The following is a 20,973-nucleotide window of genomic DNA, read 5'->3' on the forward strand; positions in this document are numbered from 1 at the left end:
TAACCTTAATGACTGCCGTTAAAACACGTATCGGCAGTCGTTAAAGAGTTATTGGATATCAAGACAACCTAATATGTGTGTGTTTAGCAAAATATAGGAATTTCCCGCAATAAATTATAATTCTTATGCTCCTAATAATCTCGTAACTTCATATCTTTTATTTACCTAGAGACGGACGTGACTGGGGAGATCATGGTCGTAAGATGGAAGAACGTGCCAGACCTGGTAGTTAAAAAAAAAAAAAAAAAAAAAAAAAAATCTGTAATTGCAGTATGCCGTGTTTTACAGCAGTGTTTCTCATCTCCAGTTCTCACATACCCTCAACAGGTTTTATTCCGTATAAATAGAATTGAGGGGGGAAAAATGAACGACATTACAGTATATTCTTATAAGACACCGTTCTCAAGCAGTGTGGGTTTTTTTTCTGCGTTTTTGGTGAATTAAACTTTATTAACCCCTTAATACCATATGACGTACTATCCCGTCGAGGTGGGGTGGGCCCATATGCCCACCGACTGGATAGTACGTAGCGATCAGCCGCGCTCACGGGGGGGGAGTGTGGCCAGGTGTCAGCTGACTATCCCAGCTGACATCCGGCACTATGTGCCAGGAGCACTCACGGACCGCTCCTGGCACATTAACCCCCGGAACACTGCGATCAAACATCGCAGCGTTCCGGCGGTACAGGGAAGCATCGCACAGGGAGGGGGACTCCCTGCTTGCTTCCCTGAGACGATCGGTACAAGGCGATGTGCTCACCTTGTACCGAGCGTCTCCTCCCTGCAGGCCCCGGATCCAAAATGGTTGCGGGGCTATTTCCGGGTCCTGCAGGGAGGTGGCTTACCAAGTGCCTGCTCAGAGCAGGAGCTGGTAAGCCAGGAGCAAGGCACGTCAGATCGCTGATCTGACACTGTGCTCTGCAAAGTGTCAGATCAGCGATCTGTCACTAAACAGTGATGTCCCCCTTGGGTCAAAGTAAAAAAGTTTAAAAAAAAAAAAAACTTTAGATGTGTTAAAAAAATAAATAAATAAATAAATAAAAAAATTCCTTATTAATGAAAAAAAAAATATTGTTCCTATAAATACATTTCTTTATCTAAAATGATTAAAAAATAAGTACACATATTTAGTATCGCCGCGTCCATAACAACCCGACCTATAAAACTGTCCCACTAGTTAACCCCTTCAGTGAACACGTAAAAAAAAAAAAAACGAGGCAAAAAACAACGCTTTGTCATATTGTCAAACAAAAAGTGGAATAACACGCGATCACAAAGTCGGATATAAATAACCATGGTACAGGTGAAAACGTCATCTTGTCCCGCAAAAAACGAGCCGCCATACAGCGTCATCAAAGAAAAAATAGAAAAGTTATATATCTCTCCAGAATAAAGCGATGCAAAAATAATTATTTTTTCTATAAAATAGTTTTTATCGTATAAAAGTGCCAAAACATAAAAAAATGATATAAATGAGGTATCACTGTAATCGTACTGACCCAAAGAATAAAACTGCTTTATCAATTTTACCAAACGTGGAACGGTATGAACGCGTTCCCCCCCCCCCAAAAGAAATTCATGAATAGCTGGTTTTTGGTCATTCTGCCTCACAAAAATCGGAATAAAAAGCGATCAAAAAATGTCATGTGCCCGAAAATGTTACCAATAAAAACGTCAACTCGTCCCGCAAAAAGCAAGAGCTCACATGACTCTGTGGACCAAAATATGGAAAGATTATAGCTCTCAAAATGTGGAGACGCAAAAACTATTTTTTGCAATAAAAAGGGTCTTTTAGTGTGTGACGGCTGCCAATCATAAAAATCCGCTAAAAAAAAACGCTATAAATAGTTATTCAAACCCCCCTTCTTAATCCACCGAGTTAGGGAAAAATAATAACATTTAAAAATGTGTGTATGTGTATATATATGTGTGTATATATATGTATATATATGTATGTATATATATATATATATATATATATATATATATATATATATATATATATATATATATATATATATATATATATATATATATAAATGTATGTATATATGTGTATATATGTATGTATATGTATATATATATATATATATATATATATATATATATATATATATATATATATATATATATATATATTATATCCATTTTCCCGTTAGGGTTAGGGCTAAAGTTAGGGTTAGGGTTGGGGCTAAAGTTAGGGTTTGGATTACATTTATGGTCGGGATTACGGTTAGGGGTGTGTCAGAGTTAGGGGTGTGGTTAGGGTTACCGTTTGGATTAGGGTTAGCCGTGTGTTTGGAATTAGGGTTTCAGTTAGAATTGGGGGGTTTCCGCTGTTTAGGCACATCAGGGGATCTCCAAACGCGACATGGCTTCCGATCTCGATTCCAGCCAATTCTGCGTTGAAAAAGTAAAACAGTGCTCCTTCCCTTCCGAGCTCTCCCATGCGCCCAAACAGGAGTTCACCCCAACATATGGGGTATCGGCATACTCAGGACAAGTTGGACAACAACTTTTGGGTTCCAAGTTCTCTTCTTGCCCTTAAGAAAATAAAAATTTTGGGGGCTAAAAATAATTTTTGTGGGGAAAAAAAAAGATTTTTTATTTTCACGGCTCTGCGTTATAAACTGTAGTGAAACACTTGGGGGTTCAAAGTTCTCACAACACATCTAGATAAGTTCCTTGGGAGGTCTAGTTTCCAATATGGGGTCACTTGTGGGGGTTTCTACTGTTTAAATACATCAGCGGCTCTGCAAATGCAACGTGACGCCTGCAGACCAATCCATCTAAGTCTGCATTCCAAATAGCGCTCCTTCCCTTCCGAGCTCTGCCAGGCGCCCAAACAGTGGTTCCCCCCCACATATAGGGTATCAGCGTACTCAGGACAAATTGGATAACAACTTTTGGGGTCCAATTTCTCCTGTTACCCTTGGGAAAATACAAAACTCGGGGTTAAAAAATCATTTTTGTGAAAAATAACTACAGAATTTTTATTTTCACAGCTCTGCGTTATAAACTGTAGTGAAACACTTGAGGGTTTAAAGCTCTCAAGACATCTAGATAAGTTCCTTAGGGGGTCTACTTTCCAAAATGGTGTCACTTGTGGGTGGTTTCAATGTTTAGGCACATCAGGGGCTCTCCAAACGCGACATGGTGTCCCATCTCAATTCCAGTCAATTTTGCATTGAAAAGTCAAACGGCGCTCCTTCCCTTCCGATCTCTGCCATGCGCCCTTCAACTTTTTTGCCATATTTCCGTTTTTTTCACAAACGAAAGTAATATCGAAGAAATGTTACCACTATCATGAAGTACAATATGTCACGAGAAAACAGTGTCAGAATTGCCAAGATCCGTTGAAGCGTTCCAGAGTTATAACCTCATAAAGGGACAGTGGTCAGAATTGTTAAAATTGGCCCGGTCATTAACGTGCAAACCACCCTTGGGGCTTAAGGGGTTAAACATTTACTGTAGCCAATTCACACATGTAATCCACGGTTGTAAAAAAACACAGCAAAAATAAAGCAAAGACACAAACATGCAAATACAGCAAAATGTGTGTATGATGCAAACTATAGCAAACATTAATTTTTCAAGGATTTACTCAGCCACCTACTTACAAAAATTTATTTTCAGAATACCTTGTGCTAAACCATTTAGTGGAATGTCTCAAAATTTAGATGTTGGTCAGTTGCTTTAGAATGAATATTTGCAATAAATCATTTTATTTAAAATAAAAAATAAAGTGGTAAGGAGCCTTCACCTCTTACTAGAATGCCACACCTAGCCTTGGCTTTGTTGCTGGAAACGACCTGTAGTAGTTCTAACTTTAACAGTCAACTATGGGCAGTTTTACATACTCCTCTTCCCTGACACATGATTTCACTATTTGCGATGAGCATGTGCCATCTTAAGGTTTGCCCTATAGTCTGGAAATAGTGCGTGTATACACTGTACTGAAAGCTGCCAGTCAGTGGTGTGGGTTAACAGAGCTCATGATCACTAAACTAGCAAACTTGATGCCACGTAGTCATCATCTGCTTCTGATAAAATGGGGATTTTATCAAAACGTCAGTAAGCAGTCCAGTAGGTAACAGATCACAGGAATCTGTATCCTCCTACAAAAAGCTGGCGATTCCCTTTAAACACTCTCCTCTCTGTCCCTCCCCTTCGCCTCGGTGTCCCCTCTCCCCCCCCACTACGCCTCGCTCGGTGTCACCCGCCCACATTTTGCCTCACTCTGTGTCGTCCCCCCACACACACTTCGCCTCGCTCGGTGTCGTCCCCCCACACACACTTTGCGTCGCTCGGTATCGTCCCCCACACACACTTTGCGTCGCTCGATGTCGTCCCCCACACACACTTTGCGTCGCTCGGTGTCGTCCCCCACACACACTTTACGTCGCTCGGTGTCGTCCCCCACACACACTTTGCGTCGCTCGGTGTCGTCCCCCACACACACTTTGCGTCGCTCGGTGTCGTCCCCCACACACACTTTGCGTCGCTCGGTGTCGTCCCCCACACACACTTCGCCTTGCTCGGTGTGGCCCCCCCCCCCCCCCCTTCGCCTCACTGTGTCTCAACCCCCACCCCCCTTCGCCTCGCTCGTTGTCTCCCTCCCCCGCTTCGCCTTGCTCGGTGTCCCACCTTATGCTGGGTGCACACGGTCAGTAATTGGCAGCGTTTTGGACGCAGCACATGTCCACTGCGTCCAATTGAACCGTGCGGAATTACCACATCCAATACACTGAATGGGTGAGAGAAATTGACATGCTGCGGTCTGGAAAGATGCACCTCACGTCTGTCTGCACAGGTGATCATTGGGTGTCTTTGCATGCATAGTGGACATGGGATTACTTGAAATCCCCTCCACTATGCTGTAACGTCTAGACGCTACTGGTTGGACATTGCGGATGTACGCAGCAACCGTCCCGCATTGTTTACTGACCGTGGGAGCGTACCCTTACTGATACTGATTATTTTAACCCCTTTCTGCCAACTGATGGAATAGTACGTCAGCTGGCCGTATCCTCCCGCTTTGAGGTGGGCTCCGGCGGTGAGCACACCTCAAAGCCGCGACATGTCATCTGTTTTGAACAGCTGACGTGTGCTCAATGGGCGCAAGTGGAATCGCATTCCGCCCGTGCCCATTAACTAGTTAAATGCCGCTGTCAAACTGACAGTGGCATTTAGCAAGCGCTGCCGGCCGCGCGGTCGGAAGTACTCTCACTGCTGACCCCTTCACGTGATCGGGGGTCATGGGTGCGTTGCCATCACAACCAGAGGTCTCCTTGAGACCTCTATGGTTGTTGATGGCAGAATGCAATGAGCGCCACCCTGTGGTCAGCGCTCATAGCAAGCCTGCAATTCTGCTGCTATGTAGCAGAGGCGATCAAGTAGTGTATGCTTCTAGCCTCCCATGGAAGCTATTGAAGCATGCCAAAATTTAAGTGTTTTTAACTTTTATATTTTTTATTTTTTTATATTTTTAATCACCCCTTTTTCGCCCAAATCAAAATAAAAAAATACAAGCATCAAACCTACACATATTTGGTATCGCTGCATTCAGAATCGCGTGATCTAGCAATAAAAAAAATGATTAACCTGACCGCTACACGGTGTAGCGAGAGAAAAATCAAAATGGCAAAATTGTTTTCTTGGTCACCGCGACATTGCATTAAAATTCAATAATGGGCGATCAAAAGAAAGTATCTGCACAAAAGTGGTATAATTAAAAACGTCAGCTCAGTACACAAAAAATAAGCCCTCACCTGACCCCAGATCACGAAAAATGGAGACAGTACCGTTATCGGAAAATTGCGCTATTTTTTTTTTAACCCCTTTGCCCCCAAGGGTGTTTGCACGTTAATGACCGGGCCAATTTTTACAATTCTGAACACCATTTTCATGCCCTTAACAGATATGTTACACAAAATACTTAATAAGTAACATTTCCCACATGTCTACTTTACATCAGCACAATTTTGGAACCAAAATTTTTTATAGTTAGGGAGTTAAAAGGCTAGGTTCACATTGCGTTAATGTGTGTCTGCTAGCGGGTGTCCGCTAGCGGACTCCGTTACATGGCGCAATTGTCGCAATTAACGCTATGTAACGGGTCCGTTAGCGCACCCATTGACCGCAATGTGCTAACGGGTCGCTGACGCATGCCATTTTAGAGATGTCCCATTATTTTCGAACGGACCTCGAACGCTGCTTGCAGCGTCCGAGTTCCTTTCCTCGCTAGCGCAGATCGGGCATCTGCGCTAGCGGGATCGCCAAACGCGATCCCTTTTGGTACATTGCGTTAGCGCAAGCCGCTAGCCTATGCGCTAAATGGATTGCCCTAACGCAATGTGAACCTAGCCTAAGGATTAAAAGTTGACCAGCAATTTCTCATTTTTACAACACCATTTTTTTCTTAGGGACCACATCACATTTGAAGTCACTTTCAGGGGTCTATATGAAAATTCCAGAGTGTGACACCATTCTAAAAACTGCACCCCTCAAGGTGCTCAAAACCACATTCAAGAAGTTTATTAACCCTTCAGGTGTTTCACAGGAATTTTTGGAATGTTTAAATAAAAATGAACATTTAACTTTTTTCACAAAAAATTTTTCAGCTCCAATTTGTTTTATTTTACCAAGGGTAACAGGAGAAATTGGACCCCAAAACTTGTGCAATTTGTCCTGAGTATGCTGTTAACCCATATGTGGGGATAAACCACTGTTTGGGCGCATGGCAGAGCTCAGAAGGGAAGGAGTGCCATTTGACTTTTCAATGCAAAATTGGCTGGAATTGAGATAGGACTCCATGTCTCGTTTGGAAAGTCCCTGATGTGCCTAAACAGTGGAAACCCCCCACAATTGACCCAATTTGGGAAAGTAGACCCCCTAAGGAACTTATCTAGATGTGTGGTGAGTACTTTGAACCCTCAAGTGCTTCACGGAAGTTTATAATGTAGAGCCGTGGAAATTAAAAAATATATTTTTTTTTTCACAAAAATGATCTTTTAGTCCCCAATTTTGTATTTTCCCAATGGTTTCTGGCGAAATTGGACTCCAAAAGTTGTTGTGCAATTTGTCCTCAGTACGCTGATACCCCATATGTGGAAGAAAACTTCTGTTTGGGCGCATGGCAGAGCTCGGAAGGGAAGAAGTGGCGTTTTGGAATGCAGACTTTGATGGAATGGTCTGCGGGCGTCACGTTGCGTTTGCAGAGCCCCTGATGTACCTAAACAGTAGAAACCCCCCACAAGTGACCCCATATTGGAAACTAGACGCCCCCAAGGAACTTATCTAGATGTGTTGTGAGAACTTTGAACCCCGAAGTGTTTCAGTGCAGTTTATAACGCAGAGCCGTGAAAAGAAATCTTTTTTTTTTCCCACAAAAAAGATTTTTGGCCCCTAGTTTTGTATTTTCCTAAGGGTAACAGGAGAAATTGGACCCCAAAGTTGTTGTCCAATTTGTCCTGAGTACACGGATACCCCACATGTGGGGGTAAACCACTTTTTGGGCACTCGGAAGGGAAGGAGCACCGTTTTACTTTTTCAACGCAGAGTTGGTTGGAATTGAGATCGGACGTCATGTTGCGTTTCCAGAGCCCCTGTGTGCATAAACAGTGGAAGCCTCCCAATTCTAACCCCGAGGCCCCCCTAGCCCCAACGCCCCCTAGCCCCAACGCCCCCCTAGCCCCCCCCAACCCTAACTCTTTAGCCCCAGCCCTAATGGGAAAATTGAAATACATTTTTTTATTTTATTATTTTTCCCTAACTAAGGCGGTGATAAAGGGGGGTTTGATCTACTATTTATAGCGGGTTTTTATGTTTGGTAGCTGTCACATACTGAGACGCTTTTTATTGCAAAAAATACTTTTTGCGTTACCACATTCTGAGAGCTATAATTTTTCCATATTTTGGTCCAGAGTCATGTGAGGTCTTGTTTTTTGCGGGACGAGTTGACGTTTCTATTGGTACCATTTTTGGACACATGACATTTTGTGATTGCTTTTTATTCCGATTTTTGTTAGGCAGAATGAACAAAAACCAGCAATTCGTGATTTTCTTGTGGGGGGCGTTTATACCGTTCCACATTTGGTAAAATTGATAAAGCAGTTTTATTCTGCGGGTCAGGACGATTACAGCGATACATTATTTATATCATTTTTTTATGTTTTGTCGCTTTTATACAAAAACTATTTTATAGAAAAAATAATTATTTTTGCATCACTTTATTCTGAGGGCTATAACTTTTTTATTTTTTGGCTGATGCTGTATTGCGGCTCGTTTTTTGCGGGACAAGATGACGTTTTTGGTGGTACCATGTTTATATCAGTCTCTTTGATCACGTGTTATTCCACTTTTTGTTCAGCGGTATGATGATAAAGCATTGTTTTTTGCCCCCCCCCCCCCCTTTTTTTTTTTACGGTGTTCACTGAAGGGGTTAACTAGACAGTTTTATAGGTTGGATGTAAAAGCAACTGAATCTGTGCTAGACGGAATGAGCTAGATGTGAAAAACTAGTGTGATAGTGCAATACACAAACTGTAATAAAAACTCACAAAATACGGGAAAACAATGCAGCCCCAAGGGGTAATGGGCCACCTCCCGGCAGGACCCGGAAGGCCCCCCGCGGCCATCTTGGATCCAGGACCTGCAGGGAGGAGACGTTCGGAGCAACGCGATCACATTGTTCCGAGGGTCTCAGGGAAGCATGTAAGGAGACCCCTCCCTGTGCGATGCTTCCCTATGCCGCCAGAACACTGCGATCAAGTTTCATAGCAGTGTTCCGGGGTTTAATATGCCAGATGTCAGCTTTGATGATCAGCTGACACCCGGCCGTGATCGGCTGCGCTCCCCCCTGTGAGCGCGGTTGATTGGTGATGACATACTATTCCGTCGGTGGTCATAGGGGCCCAGACCACCTCGACGGGATAGTACGTCTGTCAGAAAGGGGTTAAGCAAACTTAGGAATTTTTTTTTTTTACCACTTCGTTAAGAGAACCTAGACATGTTTGTTGTATATGAACTCGTAATTACCTGTACTATCATAATGGCAGGTCAGTTTTAGCATTTAGTGAACCTAGCAAAAAAGCCAAACAAAAAACAAGTGTGGGATTGCACTTTTTTGCAATTTCACCTCACTTGGAATTTTGTTCCCGTTTTCTAGTTCACGACATGGTGAAACCAATGATGCCGTTCAAAAGTACTACTCGTCCCGAAAAAAGTAAGCCCTCACATGGCCATATTGACCAAAAAATAAAATAGTTATGGCTCTGGAAAAAGGGGAGCAGAAAACTAAAAAAGCTGCGGGGGTGAAGGGGTTAAAGTTTGTTTTTCCGCTTTTTTTTTTTTTACATATTTCAATATAGTGTCTGAATTGTAAAGAAACAATATAATTTATGGCTTTCTAAATAAGCATCTCAGTATACTATGTTGGTCAGTAATTTGAATCCATATTGCAAGCTTAGTGGAATTAGTGGATTAGTGGAACCTACAGAGAGAGAAACTATAATTGAAACATCTGTGCCTTTTTCTGTGTTTTACCTACTTCTTGTTTAGGCTTACAAATACTGATGCAAAATAAAGACTTTTGAATAAGGATTTAGTCTGTATTTAATGATGAAATGTAATGCCTTCTTTGCGTAAATCCTGCTTCTTGCTGCACTCTTCCACTGTGAATTTACAATATCCTTCAAACATGGCTAACATTTGGGAACTTGCGGACTGGAGATGATAAAAACGGGTTTAGATCATGATGCACTTGTTTGTGAGAAATTTGTTTTTAGTTCATACACTTACACTTGCTTTTACAAAAGGTGACCGTGGGATGCCAGATCCATCTGGGCAAGGACAAATGAATAAAGGAGGAGGTGTTCATAGGTAAGCTGAAATATTGCAGAAATTCTGGACACCAGAAACTGAAAGAAACCATTGCCTTTATGTATTAACTAGTGTATTAGTAATGTCACAGATCTAGGGATTTTTTTAATTGCAATATTTGGTGTGGGAAACTGTTTTTCTCATACCCAGTTAACTTCTTCCTCATGAGTTGTTGAATGTTTTGCTTTCCGCTTGATCAACACTTTACAAATCTGCTGGTTTCACACATCTCGCATCCATGGTCAAAGTTTGGATTGCAATTTTCAGACTTTTTCAGGCTTTGTGCCTCTTAGACCATACTCTAATTTATAGACATACAGAGTTCACCATAAATGCTAACATCCCAACATATTTGTCAAAAACTTTTAATTTCCTTTCAGAATCAAGAGTTTGTTTATGGGATGTCATACTGCAAACAACAAATGTAAGGCATTAATTGCAAAAAAGTTATTTTGCAAACTGTTATGAGCTGGTGATTTAGGAGCAACATGGGACGTGCTCTGGAGGAGGTGGTACCTGTACTGACCGCAGTTCCTGAGCTTAACACAACACTAGAAGTAGCCGTGGGATGTTCCTGTCACTCCCTAGACACCTCGTCACAGCCGGAGGACTAACTACCCCTAAAGATAGAAACAGGAAAGCTATCTTGCCTCAGAGAAAATCCCCAAAGGATAGGACAGCCCCCCACAAATAATGACTGTGAGTGGAGAGGGAAATGACATACGCAGAATGAAACCAGGATGTAGCAAAGGAGGCCAGTCTAACTAGAAAAATAGAACAGGAAAGAATACTGTGCGGTCAGTATTAAAAACTAGAAAAATCCACCACAGAGTTTACAAAAATCTCCACACCTGACTAAAGGTGTGGAGGGTAAATCTGCTTCCCAGAGCTTCCAGCTTAACTGAATAAATCCATACTGACAAGCTGGACTAGAAAAAACATAGAAAGTGCAGAAAGATTAAGTCCACAACAAGTGGACTGCAAAAGAACAAAGCAAGGACTTATCTTTGCTGAACTGGTCAGAATATCAGGGAAATCCAAGCAGAGATGTGAATCCAACCAGGAACCATTGACAACTGGCACAGGCTGAAGGATAGAACCAGGCTAAATAGTCGAGCCAGAAAGACAATCAGTGGAAGCAGCTGCTGACTACTAAATCCAAGGAGCAGCAGTACCACTTAAAACCACCGGAGGGAGCCCAAGAGCAGAACTCGCAAAAATGCCACTTACAACCACCGGAGGGAGCCCAAGAGCGGAATTCACAACAGCAAACCCAGAAAATTTATTTTCTTAAATTCGTTCAAGACAATGTTGCAAATATGAATACACCCCAACCAAAGTTTTAAGAGGAAAGCTAAAGTTTGGACAGCAAAATTCTAATATACAAGAATTCAACCCAAAGCAAGTCTAATTATTCATCAAACAGGTGTCCAGAGATAGTTACAGTTACTAAAAAAAAAGTTACTTGAAGAAAATTCCTTCCTAATTCTTGCTGTTAGCAATGGCAACACCAGGAAGAGAAATCTCAGAAGACTGGATAGAGAGAAAATAATTACTTTATACAAGAAAGGTGAAGGCTGCAAGACGATCAGCAAAACGTTACTTACCAGTCAGTGATACTGAAGCAAAAGTGATACATAAATGTTACAAATTTGGAACTGCAGCCATCTCACAGATTTCCAGCCCACCAAGTTGACACCTAAAAGAGGAGTGTCTGATGAGAAGGGTTGAAGAAAATAGACCTGGAAGTTCTTTGTAATTAGCTAAAGAATGAGAAAGGAAACTGGTGGGAGTGTTTCCCATGACACAATAGGACGTACCTTGCAGGGAGTTGGCATGCATGGGTGTCAACCATGAAGGAAGACTCTCCTAAAGCACAAAATTTGCTTACAATTTGCTAGGGCCTATGTTGAAAAATTTGAAGTCCTTGACTATGTACTCTGGAGTGATGAGACTTAGATAGATGTTTTTAGAGCTTATTGTTTCAAAACTGTGCCATCGCAAAGGTGAGGAGTGCAAAGAAAAATGCATAGTGCCTATAGTGAAACATGGCAATGGAAGGGTCATTGTGGGGCTGCATAAATGCTGTTGGTGTAGGGAGCTACATTTCATTGATGGTATCATAAATTCACAGATGTGCTGCTCTTTATTGAAAGAGAAGATGCTACCATCACTGTCATGTCAAAAAAGTAAGGATTACTCATAGAAGAAAATAGCATGTTCAATATAAATGTGTATAAATCGGGCATTATTATAGCTTGTCCATAATGCTAAAACACAGTGGGGTGCGTTAAGTATTCAGACCCCTTTAAATTTTTTACTCTGTTTCATTGCAGCCATTTGGTAAAATCAAAAAAGTTCATTTTTTTCTAATGTATGTACACTCTGCACCCCATCTTGACTGAAAACAAACAGAAATGTAGTGATTTTTGCAAATTTATGAAAAGAAAAACTGAAATATCACATGGTCATAAGTATTCAGATCCTTTGCTCAGTAGTGAGTAGAAGCACTCTTTTGAGCTGGTACAGCCATGAGTCTACTTGGGAATGATGCAACAAATTTTTCACACCTGGATTTGGGGATCCTCTGCCATTCTTCCTTGCAGATACTCTCCAGTTCCATCAGGTTGGACGGTGAACATTTGTGGACAGCCATTTTCAGGTCTGTCCAGAGATGCTCAATTGGGTTTAGGTCAGGGCTCTGGCTGGGTCTGTCAAGAATGGTCACAGAGTTGTTCTGAAGCCACTCCTTTGTTATTTTAGCTGTGTGCTTAGGGTCATAGTCTTGCTGGAAGGTGATCCTTTGGCCAAGTCTGAGGTCCAGAGCACTCTGGAAGAGGTTTTCATCCAAGATATCTCTGTACTTGGCCGCAACCAGTCGTCCTGTCCCTGCAGCTGAAAAACACCCCCATAGCATGATGCTGCCAGCACCATGTTTCACTGTTGGGATTGTATTGGGCAGGTGATGAGCAGTGCCTGGTTTTCTCCACACATACCTCTTAGAATTATCACCAGAAAGGTCTATCTTCGTGTCATCAAACCAGAGAATCTTCTTTCTCATAGTCTGGGAGTCATTCATGTGTTTTCTAGCAAACTCTATGTGGGCTTTCATATGTCTTGCACTGAGAGGATTCCATCGGGCCACTCTGCCATAAATGCCCAATTGGTGAAGGGCTGCAGTGATTGTTGACTTTGTGGGACTTTCTCCCATCTCCCTACTGCATCTCTGGAGCTTGGCCACAGTGATCTTTCGGGGTTCTTCTTTACCTCTCTCACCAACGCTCTTCTCCCACGATTGCTCAATTTGGCTGGACGGACAGGTCGAGGAAGACTTCTGGTAGTCCCAAACTTCTGCCGTTTAAGGATTATGGAGGCCACTGCTTATAGGAACCTTGAGTACTGCAGTAAATCTGTTGTAACCTTGGTCAGATCTGTGCCTTGCTACAAATCGGTCTGAGCTCCTTGGCCAGTTCCTTTGACCTCATGATTCTCATTTGGTCTGACATGCACTGTGAGGTCTTATATAGACAGATGTGTGCCTTTCCAAATCAAGTCCTATCAATTTAATTAAACACAGCTGGACTCCAATGAAGGAGAACCATCTCGAGGATCACAAGGAAATGGACAGAATGTGACTTAAAGACCTTTTGTATTTTGAACAATATTTTATTAGAAAATATGCAGGCAGGTGAAAGAGAGAACATACATGTATGTGAAACAATTGTGCATGGGGCACACAGGTTAGGAGCTAATACATATCTATATGTATCTCTTAAACAATCAACATTGATGGTAACATGTAGTAATAGTATATAGTAGGCAAACCATGCAATTTACAACCATGTTGTAGGCTTATAAAGGGTCCATATAAACATAAGTAAGATTGCAAAGTGAAGAAAAAGAGAGCAGTCTCCAATCGTCCGAAGCAGGTAACTTTATTCACATACGGTAAAACATCTTCACGACCGGGGGTGTTGTACAATGAGCGGCAAGCCTGACGATGGCCGTTTCGCGCCTGATGGGCGCTTCTACGGGTAACTGACCCGTAGAAGCGCCCATCAGGCGCGAAACGGCCGTCGTCAGGCTTGCCGCTCTCATTGTACAGCACCCCCGGTCATGAAGATGTTTTACCGTATGTGAATAAAGTTACCTGCTTCGGACGTTTGGAGAGTGCTCTCTTTTTCTTCACTTTGCAATTGGACACGACTGACATTCTGTTGAGTATAGCACCCGTGATCGGACGTCTTGATTTTCAACGCAGGTGAGCAGCTTCCACTATATTCTATAGGCGGTGGTGCGGTCTGTCTGTTCTCCTCATCATTTGAGACATAAGTAAGAGTTGGCAAATAACGACAGTGTATTACCTTATGGAACCTGTACCCTCGGAGCCCCTGCATCTATTGTCACAAGGTAATATTCTCGTCATTTGCCAACTCTTAACTATGCCTACAGGTCCTTCTCAAAAAATTAGCATATAGTGTTAAATTTCATTATTTACCATAATGTAATGATTACAATTAAACTTTCATATATTATAGATTCATTATCCACCAACTGAAATTTGTCAGGTCTTTTATTGTTTTAATACTGATGATTTTGGCATACAACTCCTGATAACCCAAAAAACCTGTCTCAATAAATTAGCATATTTCACCCGTCCAATCAAATAAGTGTTTTTTAATAACAAACAAAAAAAACCATCAAATAATAATGTTCAGTTATGCACTCAATACTTGGTCGGGAATCCTTTGGCAGAAATGACTGCTTCAATGCGGCGTGGCATGGAGGCAATCAGCCTGTGACACTGCTGAGATGTTATGGGAGGCCCAGGATGCTTCAATAGCGGCCTTAAGCTCATCCAGAGTGTTGGGTCTTGCGTCTCTCAACTTTCTCTTCACAATATCCCACAGATTCTCTATGGGGTTCAGGTCAGGAGAGTTGGCAGGCCAATTGAGCACAGTAATACCATTGTCAGTAAACCATTTACCAGTGGTTTTGGCACTGTGAGCAGGTGCCAGGTCGTGCTGAAAAATGAAATCTTCATCTCCATAAAGCATTTCAGCCGATGGAAGCATGAAGTGCTCCAAAATCTCCTGATAGCTAGCTGCATTGACCCTGCCCTTGATGAAACACAGTGGACCAACACCAGCAGCTGACATGGCACCCCACACCATCACTGACTGTGGGTACTTGACACTGGACTTCAGGCATTTTGGCATTTCCTTCTCCCCAGTCTTCCTCCAGACTCTGGCACCTTGATTTCCGAATGACATGCAAAATTTGCTTTCATCAGAAAAAAGTACTTGGGACCACTTAGCAACAGTCCAGTGCTGCTTCTCTGTAGCCCAGGTCAGGCGCTTCTGCCGCTGTTTATGGTTCAAAAGTGGCTTTACCTGGGGAATGCGGCACCTGTAGCCCATTTCCTGCACACGCCTGTGCACGGTGGCTCTGGATGTTTCCACACAGACTCAGTCCACTGCTTCCTCAGGTTCCCCAAGGTCTGGAATCGGTCCTTCTCCACAATCTTCCTCAGGGTCCGGTCACCTCTTCTCGTTGTACAGCGTTTTCTGCCACATTTTTGCCTTCCAACAGACTTACCATTGAGGTGCCTTGATACAGCACTCTGGGAACAGCCTATTTGTTGAGAAATTTCTTTCTGGGTCTTACCCTCTTGCTTGAGGGTGTCAATGATGGCCTTCTTGACATCTGTCAGGTCGCTAGTCTTACCCATGATAGGGGTTTTGAGTAATGAACCAGGCAGGGAGTTTTTAAAAGCCTCAGGTATCTTTTGCATGTGTTTAGAGTTAATTAGTTGATTCAGAAGATTAGGGTAATAGGTCGTTTAGAGGACCTTTTCTTGATATGCTAATTTATTGAGACAGGTTTTTTGGGTTATCAGGAGTTGTATGCCAAAATCATCAGTATTAAAACAATAAAAAACCTGACAAATTTCAGTTGGTGGATAATGAATCTATAATATATGAAAGTTTAATTGTAATCATTACATTATGGTAAATAATGAAATTTAACACTATATGCTAATTTTTTGAGAAGGACCTGTATATGGACCCTTTATAAGCCTGCCACATGGTTGTAAATTGCAGGGTTTGCCTAGTATACACTATTACTACAGGTTACCATTGAGTAAGAGATGCATACAGTTAAAGTTTACATGCACTAAATGAAAAGACACATCCATGTTTTTTCTGGATATCTGACATGAAATCAGAATAATCCTTTCCTGTTTTAGGTCAGTTAGGATTACCATAACTATTATTTGCCAAATGCCAGAATGAGAGAGAATGCTTTCAGGCATTTTTTTACTTACTGCAAAGTCAAAAGTTTACATACACGAAGATTACTATGCCTTTAAGCAATTCTGGACTGCACATATGTCATATGTTTAAAAGCTTCTTGGAGACGTACCTGTGGATGTCTTTTAATGCACACCTGAAACACACTGCTTCTTTGACCAATCAATCAGACAAGATGTCAGGAAGAGAATTGTGGACTTGCCAAAAGTCTGGCTCATCCTTGGGTACAACTTCAAGATACCTTAAAGGGAACCTGTCACCCCCAAAATCAAAGGTGAGCTAAGCCCACCGGCATCAGGGGCTTATCTACAGCATTCTGTAATGCTGTAGATAAGCCCCTGATGTAACCTGAAAGATGAGAAAAAGAGGTTAGATTATACTCACCTAGGGGCGGTCACGGTTCTGTTCTGGTCCGATGGGCGTGGCGGTCCGGTCCGGGGCCTCACATCTTCTTACCATGACGTCCTCTTGTCTTCACGCTGCGCCTCTGGCGCAAGCGTACTTTGCCCTGTTGAGGGCAAAGTACTGCAATGCCGGGAAAGGTCCGAGAGGCCTTCATCGGAAGAAGATGGGGAGGCCCCGGACCGGACCATGACACCCATCTGACCAGAACAGAAACGGGACTGCCACTGGGTGAGTATAATCTAACCTCTTTTCCTCTTTCAGGATACATCGGGGGCTTATCTTACAGCATTACAGAATGCTGTAGATAAGCCCCTGATGCTGGTGGGCTTTGCTCACCTTCGATTTTGGGGGTGACAGGTTCCCTTTAAAGTGCCTCATTTATCTGTACAAACAATTATATGCAAGTACAAATAAGATGGGAATGTCCAGCCATCATACTGCTTAGGGTGGAGACTGGTTCTGTGTCCCAGAGATGACCGTGCTTTGGTCCGTCATGTGCATAACAACCCAAGGACAAAAGCAAAAGCTGGTAAGATTGTGTCAATATTCATAGTGAAAAGAGTGCTGTATCAACATTGGCTGAAAGGTCACTCTGCCAGGAAGAATCCATTACTCCAAAAGAAACATAAAATAGCCCCCATTAATGTTTGCAAATGCGCACAGGAACATAGAACTTAATTTTTGGAGACACGTACTGTGGTCTGATGAAACTACAATTGAACTTTTTGTGCATAATGACAATTGTTACGTTTGGAGGAAAAAGGGAGAAGCTTGAAAGCCTAAGAACACCATCCCAACTGTGAAACACAGGGGTGGCAGCATTATATTGTGGGGTTGTTTTGCTGCAGGAGGGACTGATGCTTTTCGCAAAATAGATGGCATCATGAGAAAAGAAGATTGTGGCAATACTGAAACAACATCTCAAGACATCAACCTGGAAGTTAAAGGGAACCTGTGCCCCCCCCCCCTCCACCCCCAGGCGTTTGTAAGTAAAAGAGCCACCTCGTGCAGCACTAATGCTGCATTCTGTCAAGGTGGCTCTTTTATTTGGGGTCCCTTCCACTGCTGAAAGGTCCGAGATCCCGCCCCACAGTCTCTTCTGATTTATTCACACTGCGGGGCTTGGAATCTTGGGCATGCGCAGTAGTTATCCGCGGCTTTCCCTCATCTCCCTCCGCCTCTTTTCTACTGTGCAGCATCATAGGAAGATTCCTAGTAGGAAAGAGGCGGAGGGAGATGAGGGAGAGCCGCAGAGAACTACTGCGCATGCCCAAGATTCCCAGCCCCGCATTGTGAATAAATAGAAGAGACAGTGGGGCGGGATCTCGGGCCAAGCGTACACGCGGGCGCGAGAATGAAGACATCATGTGATGTCAGTGGAAGGGCAACGCTAACTGCGCATGCCTGAGAAAAATTTTTTACAGTGCAGGCGCCGGGGACATAACGGAATGCTGAGGAGGCGGCACCCAGGGGAAGGGAGGAAATGACTGATGGCTGTGAGGCGTTTGTCCTGGGAGGAAAGACATTCCGCCCTGACAAACTACAGGTATGGAAGGCAAATTATAAAAACTATTCTTTCAGCAGTGGAAGGGACCCCAACTAAAAGAGCCACCTTGACGGAATGAAACGCCTGGGGGGGGTTGACAGGTTCCCTTTAAAGCTTGGGCGGAAATGGATTTTCCAAATGTACAATGACCCGAAGCATACTGCCAAACTGATAAGAAAGTGGCTTAACCACTACCCGACCGCCCACAGTAGAAAAAACGTTGGCGCTTGCTGGGCTCTGTGCAGCGCCAACCTTTATAAACGGTGGGTGGTCTAGCAGTGCTTAGGATCCCTAGGGTTCTGCAAGCGCTTCGATTATGGTGCAGAGCTGTAGCTCTGACAGGTGACTTCATCGGGACCTGAGTAGATCAGGTCCCATTGATGTTAACCCTTTGCTATCTTCTAGATGCCACGATTGCGGCATTTGGAAGATAGCAAAGGGAGAACACTGCTTTACTCACCTCTGAAGCCCCCCTTCCTGTGATGAGTTCTGATTACATCACGGGGGATCTCGTGGTGTTCTTTCAGGTCTGCCAGATATGCTACGGTGGCATATTAAACTTAGCCAGCAGCTGAGTCTAACAGATGATCTCCCTTTGGAACACTGACAGGTCTCATACTATGCTACACATGTGTATTGCATTGTATGAGACCAATGATCAGACAAATAAAAATTGAAGTCCCATACAGGGACTAAGTAAGAGTAAAAAAGTTGTAAAACTTGAAAAAAAAATCTGAAAATAAATTTTAAAAAATAATATAAAAGCAATGAGAATATATATTGTATGTATGTATATACACACACACACACACACACACACACACACACACACACACACACACACACACACACACACACACACACACACACACACACACTAGCTGAAGAGCCCGGTGTTGCCTGGGCATAGTAAATATCTGTGGTTAGTTATAGCACCTCACTTATCTTACTTTCCCATCACGCCTCGCATTTTCCCCCTCACATCTCTCATTTTCTCCCTCACTCCTCTTATTTTCCCCCTCATTCCTCTCATTCCCCCCTAACACTTGTCATTTCGACCTCACATCTGTCATTTTCCGATCACTCCACTTTTTATCCTCACTCCTCTCATTTTGCACTCACACCTTTTCATTTTCACCTCACACCCCTCATTTTCAACTCACACTGCTCATTTTCCCCTCAGTATATACATGTTTGTCATCTCACTTATATATAGTATACACCTGTATGTCAGCTCCTTTATATAGTATATACCTGTATGTCATCTCCCCTGTAAATAGTATATACCTGCTGTATGTCATCTCCTCCTGTATATTGTATATACCTATGTGTCATCTCCTCCTGTATATAGTATATACCTGTATGTCATCTCTTCTGTATATACTATATACCTGTTTGTCATCTCCTATATATAGTATATACCTGTATGTCATCTCCTGTATATGGTATATACCTGTATGTCATCTCCCCTGTATATAGTATATACCTGCTGTATGTCATCTCCTCTATACTGTGTTCCAAATTATTCTGCACAAAGAGTTTAGGAGTGATAAGGTTAGAATTTTTTTGTTTGTCATTTAAGCTCATTGATGGTGATGTGTGTCAGGGCTCTTTATATCACTGAAAGCAATTGCAGATACCTGTGCAAATTAGTTTGGCAGGTGTGTCCAAATAAAGGCAAGACTACTTAAGAAGGCTGTTCCACATTATTAAGCAGCCTACATTTTTGGCCAAAATGGGAAAGAAAAAGGATGTGTCGGCTGCTGAGAAGCAACAAATTGTGGAGTATTTAGGTCAAGGCATGACTACAATCAACATTGCCAAGACACTTCATTGTGATCATCGCACAATCAAGAAGTATGTAGCTGATTCCCAGCACACACGTGTGCGTGCTGATAAGGAAAAATTGAGGATGCTTTCCAACAGGCAATTGCGTAAGGTTAGAAGAGCAGCTGCAAAAATGCCTTGTCATAGCAGCAGACAAGTTTTTGAAGCTGCTGGTGCCTCCAAAGTCCCCAGAACAACAAGATGCAGGGTCCTTCAGAGGTTTGCAGCTGTGCGTAAGCCATCCTGTCGACCACCTCTATCCACTGCACACAAGCAGAAACGGCTCCAGTGGGCCAAACGATACATGAAGACTGACTTCCAAACTGTTTTGTTCACCGATGAGTGCCGTGCAACGCTCGATGGTCCAGATGGATGGAGTGGAGGATGGCTGGTTGATGGACACCCCATGAAAACACGGCTAAGGCGCCAACAAGGAGGAGGTGGAGTAATGTTTTGGGCTGGAATCATGGGGAGAGATTGTCGGCCCCTTTATGATCCCTGAAGGGGTAAAGATGAACTCCATAATCTATGTGGAGTTTCTAAAACAACACTTCCTGCCATGGTTCAAGAGGAAGAACCGTGCTTTCCGCAGCAAGATCATTTTCATGCATGATAATGCACCGTCTCATGCTGCAAAAAACACATCTGCATCTCTGGCTGCTATGGGCATAAAAGAGGACAAACTTATGGTGTGGCCACGATCTTCCCCTAACCTCAACCCCATTGAGAACCTCTGGAGCATCATCAAAAGGAGTGTCTATGATGGCGGGAGGCAGTTCACATCTAAGCAACAGCTCTGGGAGGGTATTCTGTCCACATGCAAAACAATTGAAGCAGAAACCTTCCAAAAACTGACAAATTCAATGGACGAGAGCGTTCAGAAGCTTCTTTCGAACAAGGGGTCCTATGTGCAAATGTAACATCACCTAGAATAAAGTTTTCACTTGAAAACTGTTTGATTTCATTTTGTAATAAGCTGATAATTTGTAGATTGTGAGCC

The 20,973-nt window shown here is 42.9% G+C and overlaps 1 protein-coding gene across 13 annotated transcripts in view; it reads left to right on the forward strand.

The window, feature by feature from the left end:
* The window catches only part of LOC143766726 (scaffold attachment factor B2-like), a 593,416-nt gene that overhangs the window by 530,245 nt on the left and 42,198 nt on the right, over positions 1–20,973 (forward strand). For 4 of the 13 annotated variants that reach the window (XR_013213632.1, XM_077254619.1, XM_077254600.1 and 1 more), the window contains 2 exons: positions 170–225; positions 9,818–9,881. The exons of 2 other annotated variants lie outside the window; for them this stretch is intronic. Coding sequence is in view for 9 of the 11 variants with exons in the window: in XM_077254619.1 (XP_077110734.1) it covers positions 170–225; positions 9,818–9,881 (120 nt within the window). In the remaining 2 variants the exon portion in view is untranslated. Of the gene's footprint in view, positions 1–169; positions 226–9,168; positions 9,282–9,817; positions 9,882–20,973 lie in introns of those variants that run through there. 7 more of the 13 variants (XR_013213635.1, XM_077254670.1, XM_077254638.1 and 4 more) reach the window with 4 other exon arrangements.

This window comes from Ranitomeya variabilis, chromosome 1 (assembly GCF_051348905.1).
Source record: "Ranitomeya variabilis isolate aRanVar5 chromosome 1, aRanVar5.hap1, whole genome shotgun sequence".
Taxonomy (NCBI): Eukaryota; Metazoa; Chordata; class Amphibia; order Anura; family Dendrobatidae; genus Ranitomeya; species Ranitomeya variabilis.